The sequence below is a fragment of the Hydra vulgaris genome, chromosome 09 (assembly GCF_038396675.1).
Source record: "Hydra vulgaris chromosome 09, alternate assembly HydraT2T_AEP".
Classification (NCBI taxonomy): Eukaryota; Metazoa; Cnidaria; class Hydrozoa; order Anthoathecata; family Hydridae; genus Hydra; species Hydra vulgaris.
In genome coordinates, this window is record NC_088928.1 from 18,506,236 (window position 1) to 18,518,943 (window position 12,708).

Consider the following 12,708-nt stretch of genomic DNA (forward strand, 5'->3'; position numbering starts at 1 on the left):
GCCATTCCAAAACCAATAACAAGTATTTTAATATGAACTTTTATTGTGAGTGTCTTTGTTGAATTTACTGTTTCTTTACTTTGCTTTTGAATTTAATATTTTACTTTTGGTTTTCTAAAACATGCTCTATGATTGACAGACAATTTTATGATGAATATTATTTCTTTAAATACTATTGAATGTGTCCATTTGGTTATCATGCAAGCAACATCGAGTGTGCAATTGATGACATATTAAAACGAGCCGAAATATCAGGCCCGGTTTTAAGCGTAGGCGACGTCGGCGACAGCCGACGGCGGCACTTTTCTAGAGCGGCATTTTCTTAATTTATTTTGTGTTTTCCCAAAAAAAAAAAAAATTTTTAATTTTTTTTTTGTAACAAGAAATTATTTTTTTTTTTTTTTAAATTTCCAAGTTCTTCTACGTACTCACTCCATTTTTATAATTTAAAGTTATGGATTTTGTAGATTATAACATTTCCTATTTGTCCACAAATTTTTTGCTTACGCGGCGTTGTATTTTACGGGAACTTTAATACATACTAATTTTTTCAAATAAATAATAAAGTAATAAAAGCGTTTGTTTGTATACATGTTTTACATTTGGGATTTGGCGAAGAAGAAACAGTAAAAAAAAGTTTCTTTTTTCTTTTTCAGGGATGGATGTTAGCAAACCGCCAAATATACAAACAAACGAATTCTATTGGTTCATAAAATACGCTGACTAAGCAAATTAAAGTTCCAGAATATTCCTAAGAAACTTTCTTAAAAATTTTATTGAAGTTATCTTTGAGATATCTATTGTAAATTGTTATAAAAGTGTATTATTAAACGAACTTTAACTTTGAAAAAAAAAAAAGAATTATTATACCCTTTTATAAATTGAATAATATTTGTCTAACAATAATTTTCATAAGTAAGTAGTTAAAGTTTGTTTTTTCGTTTTCTTTTTCATGTATTCGAATAAACTTATTATTATTATTATTATTATTAAATATAAAAATTTAGGTATATGTATCAATGCTATATTTTTTTTAAGTTTAAATTCTTTAAACGATACAATATAATGGACCGTGGTAAAAGACAGCGCTTGTCTGGGTCACAATACAAGAAAATTAGGCTTCAACGTGAAGCAAATTCTGCCAAACAGAAGAATGCTTTGTTGCACTTTTTGAGCAGGTCATCAAGCGAAAAAGCACTGGCACCTATAGTTAGGTACTTTAATATCGGCCGTAACTTTAGTCGGAAATTGCACTTGGTTTTTCATATACTTAAATAAACCCGATTTTTAGTCATCTCTGGATAGTGTGTTTTTTTAAAACCAGACTGCTCTTTAAATTCTCTAGATTTTTAAATATGCTTGTTTGTATTTCAACATTGAATACTTAATCTTTTTATAAATAACTTGGAAATCCTTCATCCAGTGTGTTGTTAGTGAAAAATTTGATTTTCAAAACAAGGTAAGTTTTTATTTTCGAAATTTTTTGCTTTTTGTGCTAGATAGTCATTTTTTTATTAAATTTGCATAAGGATGTATGTATCTAATTTACTTTTGTGTATTTTTTATGTAAATAAATTACCCAATTTTAAAAATAAATGCTTTCCAACGAACTTACCCACTAGTAACCGGTTATTAATACCGATAATGGGCATTTGTGGTGTTGCACAATCCTATTTAGAATAAATACAAGTTTCAACACAAGTTTCTTAAACTACTATTGTTATTTTTTTTAAATATGGTTGAATTCTAATTTCATAAAATTTGACATTTTTTTTACTTAGTTATAATGATTATAAAGTGTAGTAAATTGTGCTTAGCTTAAATGGCATAATAATTAATAAATCAATAATAATATAAATAATAATAATAACTTTTCAAGTTAAGAGAGTAAACCAACTAATTAAAAGAACCTCACGCCAGATCTCAAAATATTAGTTGAAGGCCCAAAAATATGAAGCTGATGTTATATCTTTAACAAAATCCTTGAAAAAGTTGAATCTCAAATGCAAAAGTTTGGTTAAAGAAAATAAAAGTTGTAAGAAGAAGATCCTGACATTAGAATTTACTATTTTAGATTTAGAAAAAAAACTTAGAGTTCAAGACTTAGCATTGAAAGAAAGTGATATTACCATAGACCAGCTAAACTGCGACATCAATCAAATTGAAAAGGGTTCAATTTTTACAAAAGAAAAGAAAAGTTTCAATGCCTCATTGCGTCTGGTTGTTTACCATTGTATTGAAAGCAACATGCCTGTAGATGCCATACCTAAAGTGATCATGTCATGTTCAAGTCTTGGTAACGTGAATTTGAAGCCTCAAGATCTCCCCAATCTGTCAACGATTGCGCAGATGTCCAGAGAAATGGGAGTAATTGCTCTGCTACAAGTGGCAGAAACAATAATAAATGCTGATGTTGTGACATTAGCATTTGATGCAACAACAATTAAGGGCATTCACATAAATCAAATTCATTTTGCTACTAAGCAACAAATCCTTACAGCCAGCATCACTGAATTACCAGGAGGCAAGGCAGAGGACTATGTAAAACACATTACTGATACCATTGAGGATTTAGCCAACACATATGCAGCATATTATAAATTAGAGATTGCTGATGTAAGGAAAAAACTAATGGGCAAAATAATGTCAACGTTGACAGACAGGGCCTCAGTTAACCATGCAGCAGTTGTGAAGCTAAACAGCATACTTGAAAAAGAGCTGTTAGAGTTAAACTGTCATCTGCATCCACTTGATGGAATAGCCAGTGAGACCAGGAAAGCACTTCAAAAGCTGAATGATACAATACCCAGTACCACTTATGGGTCAGATTGCAGAGCTGCAAATCTTTTGTACAGCATTTCAAAGTTAAGGTCAATGTTTGAATTATGTATTTGATCCAAATAATGTAAACAAACTGCATATTGTTACTTTTTTTATAAAATCAGAGTTTAATTGCTTGCTATATTTTAAATCTGCATTATTGTATTTCAGATACAAGGCCAAAGGAGATCCGCATGGTTTTAAATCCTTTCTCAAGCAAAGTGGATTATCTTGCAGTACTTTTCCAAGGTATGGTGGCAACCGATTGCACATACTGTTTTGTTCAGCTGGCATTGTATACAGGTACTGACAATTGGTATTCAACTATCTAGTCCATGCATTTGATTTTCCAATAGCAAATGCATAATTTGTTTTATTCTGTTTTTAGGCACAGACAAATACTAGTCAACTATCTGGAGAAGTACTGCAACAACACGACTTTACTGAGGACATCTCTACTAAGAGATTTCAAGAATGAGGAGATAATGATCCATCTACAAGCCCTTGGACTCTGGGGCAAATTCTTAACTGGACCTTGGATGGCCCTTTTTTATGCAGAGGAAAAACAAAGAAACCATTTTGAATTGGTATGCAATTTTTTTTATTCTTACAATGTAACTTAAACATTTAATGCATGTATTAATTTATGATCTAAAAAAATAACTTCTAATAAAAAATAACTTCTTTTTAGGCTGAGTATCTCAAATCTGCAATTAAGGTTGTGGAAATACTTTGTAATGAGCCGGAATTTCTATTGTCGTCACAGTTAGATGCATTTGGTCGCCCACTGATTTCTGATGAGACATTGGTTACATTACGCATTATTGAAGGGAAGTATTTGGAGCAATTGCTTTCTGTTTTAAAAATAATAGCTAATGCTACAGTGACAGTTTTAAAAAGGCAGCTGTCAAGGTTGACTGGTGAACTCTCTACACCGAGCCAGTTCATGCAAGATAAGGCAGTTAGTGCCCCTATTAATAATATTTGGGCTGAGAAAACCCTTGGCATGATAGACTTTTTTACTCGGAGAGCGCCTAATGCTGAAATTTCATTTTTAGATGGCAAGACAAAGGTGAAGGTGAACAAATCTCTGGACTGGCTGTATAATAATACAAAAAAAGAGCAAGAAAAAATAGTTAAATTTTGTATATCTAGGGGGGCAGTTTCAAGAAAACAAAGTAAAGAGAGAAGGTTGAGAGGAGAAGAGTTAGCAAAGTTACGGTTAAAAGAAAAAGGTCAGAAAAGAGAAATGGAACAGAGAAATAGATTAGCTAGAGATATAAAAAAACTTATTTTAGAAAATAGTTTAGATATTGTACATAATTCCATTTTCTCTTCACTCTCAGAATACCAAAGAGTCAAAGTATTAGAAATGTTAAATGAGGATCCAGTTAAAATTGAAGGAGCTAGAGTTGAACATTTATGGAATGAGGAGGGGAATGAAGTAGCTTATAAGGGAAGAATAGTTATGAAGTTACCACCAGTTACTGGAAAAGTTGTTAGTTTTATAATTGCATATTGGAAAGAGGATGAAGAAGAAGATGATGCAGAAGACTTTAAAATACCAGTAGATAGCCTCTTGGCTGACGTTGCTCTTGGTGATTTAGTTTTCTATTGATTCAGGTTCTACATTTAGTTACCGGTATTTAAATATTAGACAAATGTTTACAATAGTATTTTATTTTAGTTATGCATTTTAATTTTTTCGTTCTTTTGAATGTATCATTTTTTATGATTAATTGTGTTTAACTTTATGTTGTTGTCAATTTTACTCCATTTTAAAAGATTTTCAATATTATATTGATAATTAATATTTATATGAGCCTCCTTTCAGCAGACTAGTAATTTGTACCTTAAACATAAAGTTAATGTAATGAGTCATATACCTTAGAAAAATAAGTCTTCTTTGCACTTAGTTTGTGAACTATTAATTTTTAAATTGCATCCTCGTCAAAATTCACCCCCACTCCACTTTGTTTTTTGTATCTGATAAGATGAAAATAAGCTATTTGATCCATAAAAAATTTAATAAATTAAAGATCTAATAATGATGAATCACTGTTTTAAATTTTATTACATTATCTCAGTCGGTTTTTTACTTATGCAGTTTTTAGTGCCAGTAACGCAAAATATTGGTCACGGTTTTTCTTAATTTTCTATAGCAGAAATTACCACTTTTACACGCGGAAAAAAAATCATAACTTCCGTCATAGTTAACATAGACAGGCAACTTAGGCGTCATTGGATAGCTCTCATTAAGCTCTATGTAACAGCATAAGTTTTGTAATAGTATTATTATATTGAATTTTTTATCAAAGTACCTACTATAGTAGCTTCAACTTCAAACCAAAATGAAGTTGAAATTTCTAATTTGTTTGCTCCTTGGTATTGTGGTATGACATTTTATTCCAAATTAATATTGTCAGCAAAATGCTCACAGGCTTTAGACTTGTCGCTTGCTCTAGAGCATTTAAACGCTACCAAATCTTTCCTATGCGATCATCGCTGTGATTAAGCATTTGCCGCAATGGTTGAAAATGCAAAAAAATTAGCAGTTGAACTAGAAATTTTTGAAGGATTTGATGTGGATGATCCCGTACGCGTACGCAGAAAGAGTAGACAATTCCTATACGAAGGTCGTGATGAACCGATAGTATCACCAGCACAAAACTTCAGAGTATCTTTTTTCAATCGAATATTGGACATCGCAATTCAAGCAATAAATGAAAGATTTACGCAATTATCGGAATATAACGAGTTATTTGGGTTTCTTTACAATATCGGCAGCAAACACTTTACGGATGATGAGTTATTGAAACACTGTAAGGACTTGCAGTTAGCGCTTATGTCTGATGGCCAATCTGATATCAACGGGGTCGAACTTTGGTATGAAATTAAAGCTATTCGGAGACGACTTGATACTTCTAATAGCGATCCAAAAAGTGTATTAAAATGTATTTACACATCTAATGTTGTCGAAGTATTCCCAAACCTTTCGATAGCTCTTCGCATACTACTAACGTTACCAGTTTTTGCTAGTGCTAAAAGAAGCTTTTCAAAGCTGAAAATAATAAAATCCTATTTCAGATCACAAATGTGTCAAGATCGTTTAGTTGGTCTAGCCACGATTTCCATCGAGAAAGAAATTGCTGATCATTTGGACATTTCGCAGAATTAAAAGCTAGGAAAATTCACTTTTAATAACGATTTGTTTTTTATTTTTTCATGAATGGAATTTGTTTTGTTTTTTATTTTTGTATAAATTCAGTTTTTTTATTTACTTTGTTTTTGTGTAATTTTTCGTAATAAAATAAAAATATATTAAAGTTTGATTTTCAGTGTTTTTCTATTTTCCTTCAAATTGGAAATTATTGCATTTTTAATTTTTGCGGCGGCAAATTTGCATCTCGCCTACACATAGAAAACTGTTAGAACCGGGCCTGCGAAATATAATGATTTTGCTAGATTGTATCTATATGTTAATATTGTCATAAATAATACTCTTTTTATTTGTTTGTAATGATTTGTGTCAATACTGGGATTTATTTATTTATGAAGTAACCTTATTATTATCCTAATGAGGGTTGACACTCGTGTTGAATTCCAAAAACACTATATATTAAATTTAGGCTTTGTGGGAAAAAAAAGGAGACTTTATTTCTTATATCAAAACTCAATTTTTTGTAGTTGCTAGAAATAGAGTCGGTATGAGAATAAGCTGATAAAAATTAAACGCTGCACAGTGGAGTATTTGTATGACAAAATCGCTCAAAAGTCAAAAAATCAAGTTCGCACAAAAATCTCATTAACTTTATTATTTTCAAGCTAGATAATTGCTTCATTAGGTTATGTAACAGAAAATACTTCTCGATTTTTCCTTTAGTCGTATTTTCCTTCAGAACGTGGCGTTGTTATTTAAAATTTCGTGGGAAAAAAAAATAATAAAAAATTTGTGACATTTGCTATTGCAGCTATTATTATAATATTGTTTAGCTTCGAAAAAATAAACGGCTAATTATGGCAGAGCAAGGTATGACCTATATTTTAAAATAAAATTACATTAAATTTCTGTCGTTATTGTGCATAATATAAAGCGTTTTTATGATGGACTATTTGAGTTTTAACTTTTATAAAAAATTATAAGGTAATAATGTTTTTGTTAGCAAGTATGGTCTTGTCAAGATATAATTTTTTTACGAGCAATAACTGTAGGCTGTAAACAATCAGATACTTTTGTAAAACTATCCGCCAACGTCCGCCACTTTTTATTTTAACGCTTCAAAAATAGTGTGTAAACCATTTCGTAATATACACAATCTCGTAAAAAGTCTTGAAACAGCTATAAAATAAATTCTTGTTGTCTAATTTTTAAACTTAACCAAACTACGTAAATCTTAAATTGTATCTAATATATTAAACTATTAAACTATAAAATCTCAAACTAAAAAATATATTTTATTAGTCGTTCATTAAGGGCACACCACCATGTATTATTTATCATGTAGGTTCGACAGAAGTCAAAAAGTTGTTCACTAGAAGAGAGTTATATGAAATAATAAAAGATTGTAAAGGTAAAAATTTTGATGAAAAGTTTTCGTTGTTGGAAGAACACCTTATAACAGTTATGAAATATCCAATAGATCAAAAAAGTACCATAACAAGAATTTTAAAATTCTTTAAGAGCGATTTCAAGAAAAGATAGATAGCTGCATGTTATAAACAAGAAAGTTTTATAAAAAGCAATAAACAATGGCTTAAATCAAACATCGAGCTACCTTATTGGTCAATAAACATTCGACAGAAACCTGAACGACCATCAAAATCATTTATAGAACTAAGTGGTTGCAGCCAGCGTCGAAAAACTATGGATTTACGCAAATAGGTATCTGTTAATGAATTGACGTATGCAGCCAGAATGAGCCAGCACACTTCAGGAAATTCTGGTGTTTCAAAATTTATTAAAGAAATTACTGCCACACCTACCAGAGCAAAGAAATACCGAAAAGCATTCAACTCTGCTTTTAAAAAAGTAACTGTCAATAAGTTAACACCTCAAGAGGCACTGGCACTGTTTGTAAAAGGCGATTTTACCAGAAAAAAGTGGGAACTTATTTAAAGTAGAAACAAAATTGTCTACCCCTGCTACTCAATAATACAACAAGCCAAAAAAGAATGTTTCCCTAATAAGGAATTGATACAGGTAACCGAATTAACAGCTGAAATTCAACTACAGGCATTACTTGACCATACCACATTACGCTTTTATAAGTATGTCTCGGAGGTTGTAGAAAAGTGTTCAATTGAAGAACTGAAAAATATGGTTTTATTATCAAAATGGGGCTTTGATGGATCACAACAAGCAAAATTTAAGCAAAAATTTCAAAACAACACCGACAGTGATGCAAATATTTTTTAAAGTTCTTTAGTACCTCTGAGAATGATTGCTAAAATTGATAGCCAACAGAAAAAAAGATATGGCAAAACCCAGTCACCTCATCTCCAAGGTTCTGCAGGCCCATTCGAATACATTTCATTAGTGAATCTAAAGACGTAATAATGGACGAGATAGAGCACGTAAAAAATCAAATAAAGAATCTTAGGAAAACAAGGTTGCCCAATGAAATTGGAAAAACAAAGCATACCTTGCTTTTTACAATGGTAGATGGTAAAGTGTGCAACGCTGTAACTGATACTACATCATATGAGGTGCTACATTTATGAATAAACATCGAAAGATTTTAATAAATTGATTAAAAAAGAGCCAAACAATACAGAAACCATCTCGTTTGCACTCTCGATTCTTCATGCAAAGATCCGCTTTTTTGAATTACTTCTTTATTTAGTTTACAAAATACCTTTATAAAAGTGGCAAGCTCAATCAGACGAGGAAAAAAAAATTGTAAAAGAAGCAAAGAAGAAAATACAAACATCTTTCAAAGAAGAATTAGGGCTTCAAGTAGATATACTTAAAGCAGGGTTTGGAAATACAAATGACGGGAAAACGTCAAGAAGATTTTTTTCAAACCCGGAATTATCTTCACAAATAACTGGTGTTAACTTGGATTTGATAAAAGATTTACACGTAATTCTTAAAGTCATTTCAAGTGGATATAAAATTGATGCTGTTAAATTTTACGCTTTTGCTCATGAAACTGCTAAACTGTATATCAATCTGTATGGTTGGCATCCCATGTCTCCAACTATGCATAAAGTTTTGATGCATGGTGCCAAAGTAATAACTCATGCAATCCTCCCTATCGGCCAGTTATCCGAGGAGGCAGCTGAAGCCCGAAACAAACACTTTCGGCAGTACAGACAAAATTTTAGTCAAAAGTTTTCTCGTATCGATTGCAATACAGACGTATTAAATAGGCTGCTATTGAGTTCAGACCCATACATAAGTAGTTCTAGATTAAAACAGCACAAAAAAACGTTGCCTTTTTTCAAAGAAGAAGTCAATATGATGATCTCAGCATAAAGCTTTGATAAGCGAATATGTATTTTTATTAATATTAAATTACTCTTTAAAAAATTTCATTTTTTTATTTAAACATTTAATCTTAATAAAATTCTGTGTTTTAAACTAATAAAGTGAAAAAAAATCGTTAAAATATTTTTGAGCGGTTTTGTCATACAAATACTTCACTGTGCGATAAATGAACGGACAAAATTTAGACGTCTGCTAGACGTCCAAAAGCGTCTATTGTAAACCTCCTAAGGGACTGTTTTTATTTTTATAGGTTTGAACGCCCATTGAACGTACCAATTGCAACAACTTTTTTCCGTCCAAAATGGACGGAAAAAAGTTGTTGCAATTGGTACGTTCAATGGGCGTCGACGGGCATCTATTTTGGACGTCCTTAGATGTACTATGGACGTCCGTGTGCCCATTTGGTAAGTACAGTTTTGATTTCGTTTTCTTTTTGCTTTATTTTATTAAACTAAAGTAAAAATTGCCAAAATTAAGTGAAAATAGTAGCAGAAGGTTAAGTTTGGCAACTTTCGCTATAATCTGTAAAGTAAAAATTTTTAACAATATTTGCTGGTAAAAATGTCGTTGGTACATGTTATATGAAGAACACGGAAACTCGAAGAGGATCGTAAGATCCTGTCACCGAGAACCGTTTAACAATATAAAAATAATAAACCAATTATTTCAAAAAAATATAAAATGAAACGTAAATACCGTTTAAGAAAACCTTCATACAAATAAAATAAGGCACCTCAATTATAAAACAGTTTAACAAAACAATAAAAAATAAAAATCAATTATTTTAAATTAGCAAATACCGTTTAAGAAAACTTTCATACAAATAAAATAACGTTTAACAAAACAATAAAAATAAAATATTTTAAATTACATTTAGATAACACTTATAAAAGACAAACGAGATCAGAAGAACTCAAAAATATTTTCTATTGAGAAAATAACTTTTTTCAGTTTGTTTTTAAAAGTAAAAAAGTTCCAAGTTTGGGAAAAATCAAAATTTTTTAAATCTATTTGGTTCCACAAAAAAGCTCCGCGATAAGATATAAGAGACCTTCCAAAATTTGTTTTTGGGCTTTATTGCATATAAATTTTGAAAAGATATAGGTGTTTAGTTTATCTTACATTTGAATATAAAGCAAAGAATGTTAAAAACATTTAGTTGGTATATAATAAGAATACCCATTTTAAATAAAAGTGGTTTTGCATGAGTAAAACGATCTTTAAAGTTTATGAGTCGTGCTAGATGCTTCTGTTGCCGATAAAGGGGATCTAATTGACTTTTTTTAGCACTACCCCATGCGATATTTGAATAATTTAGATGACATTAAATAAGTGAGTATTATAGTTGAATTAATGCGTGTCTATTTACAAAACTTCTCGCTATATATAATACTTCAATATTTTTTAAAACTTTGTTGCGCAAGGTTTCAATATGATTTATCCACGTAAGGTTTTTATCAATTGTTTTATTTTAATATTATTTATATATATTTAAGGCATATCATTTGGTATAAGACATTTTTTGGATTTTGGATGAAATAGAGTCTGTTTAGTTTTGTCTATGTTAATTGATAACTTATTTGAATTAAACCATTTTGAAATTTTAATTAGCTCTATGTTCATGTCATTAAATAGTGTTATGATATTATTGCTAGACAGAAAAAAGTTTGTGTCATCAGCAAACATTACTGTTTTTAAATTCGAGGCATTATAATGATCATTGATATAAATGAAAAAAAGAAGTGGTCCTAGTATAGACCCTTGGGGGACACCATCTTTTATATCTAGTAAATTTATTGTAAAGGATACATCAATTTGCACATACTGTTTACGATCGCTTAAATAGCTCTTAAGTAATTTTAAAAAAATTCCACAGATTCCATAATTTTTTAGTTTTTTTAATAAGAACCTCATGATTTATCGTATCGAAGGCTTTTGATAGATTTATGAAGAGTAAATTGTGATTTTTCAAACGAATCTGCAATATTTCTAGTCAGATAAAGCACTGCGTGTTCAGTAGGATTATTTTTTTAAAACCCATATTGGGTTGTATTTAGTATTTTATTTTAGAAAGATGATCATAAATTTTATTGTAAAGGATCCTTTCAAAAATCTTTGAAAAATCAGAAAGTACAGAAATTAAACGATAATTAGTTATATTTAATAATCCCCCCCTCCCCTTTTAATATTGGTGTAACGTTGGCTATCTTTAGTTGATCAGCAAATATACCTTGTTTTATTGAACAACTAAAGATCTGAAAGAGTATAGTTTTTATGATCTCGTGAACTGATTATAATGTTACCTATTATTTGATCTGGGTCTATCGCTTTATTAATTTTTAGCATTTTGTAAGCACATTCAAACTCTTTAATGGAAAGTTCAAAGTTATTAAGTATAGAACTTTCAGGAATAATAAAATTATTTAATGTGTTAGTTATAACTGGAATATTTTTTGCTAAATTTGGACCAATAGTTACAAAAAAGTTATTTGTTTGATTTGCTATATCTTTAGAATTATATAAAAAATTATCATTGTTTTTAATAAATTTTGGTAAGTTGCATGTTTTAATTTTTTGATTGCCAGTAATTTAATTTAAAATTTGCCATGTGCATTTAACATTATTCTTAAACTTCTCTAATAAGTTTGGATAGTATGTTTTTTTTATGTTTTTTTTTGACTTTCAAAAATCTTTACATAATTTTTATAATTTTCCTTATTTTTATCTGTTTTTGACTTTAAATACTTTATATACAATGCGTCATATACATTCGTCTAAATTTATGTCACCAATTATGTAATTTAATTTCTTTTCTATTATACATTTTATTATAATATCAGTAATTAAAAAGGACTAACAAACTATGTATTTCACCTGATGGTGGGCGATAACAGCGGCTTTAAAGTATATCTTAAGTGTTTTTTGGCTAAAATTTTAATTGTTAAAACTAGAGATGGGCCGATTCCGAAAAATACCGATTCCGATTCCGATTCTCTGTTGCGATTCCGATTCTTTACCGATTCCGATTCTTTTGCAATTCTTATTATTTTAATAAAAACTGGTAGTCAGATTGATAATTTAACCGTTTTATAATGTTAATTTAATACTTATGCAGATTTTAAAAGTGAAAACACCAAAAATAGTTATATTTGTACAGGTAAAACTGGACCAAAGACACCAAGGCCCTGGAGCATGCTCCTTTTAAAAAAATTGACTTATAAATAGACATTTTTTTTCAAAATAAGGGAGTGTTTTCCCTCTATTTTGAAAACCGTGTCATCGGCCCTGTGATAGCAACTAAACAAGTAACATAATATTAAACAATATATATGTTTGTATGGAACTTATTGTTATTAAGAAACAAATAATATAGTCATAAGTAATGGTAAAAGTGATCA

The 12,708-nt window shown here is 30.0% G+C and overlaps 2 protein-coding genes across 3 annotated transcripts in view; one reads left to right on the plus strand and one right to left on the minus strand.

Moving 5' to 3' along the window:
- The window catches only part of LOC136084619 (uncharacterized), a 32,325-nt gene extending 25,858 nt beyond the window's left edge, over positions 1-6,467 (plus strand). Inside the window, exons 1-5 of one of the 2 annotated variants that reach the window (XM_065804940.1) lie at positions 776-915; positions 1,039-2,870; positions 2,992-3,123; positions 3,209-3,407; positions 3,512-6,155. In XM_065804940.1, the coding sequence (XP_065661012.1) occupies positions 2,248-2,870; positions 2,992-3,123; positions 3,209-3,407; positions 3,512-4,438 (1,881 nt within the window). In that variant the 5' untranslated portion in view covers positions 776-915; positions 1,039-2,247 and the 3' untranslated portion in view covers positions 4,439-6,155. Of the gene's footprint in view, positions 1-775; positions 916-1,038; positions 2,871-2,991; positions 3,124-3,208; positions 3,408-3,511 lie in introns of those variants that run through there. The other variant, XM_065804941.1, reaches the window with a different exon arrangement.
- LOC136084618 (uncharacterized) overlaps positions 1-12,708 on the minus strand; it is a 68,045-nt gene that overhangs the window by 6,239 nt on the left and 49,098 nt on the right. The window lies entirely within an intron of this gene.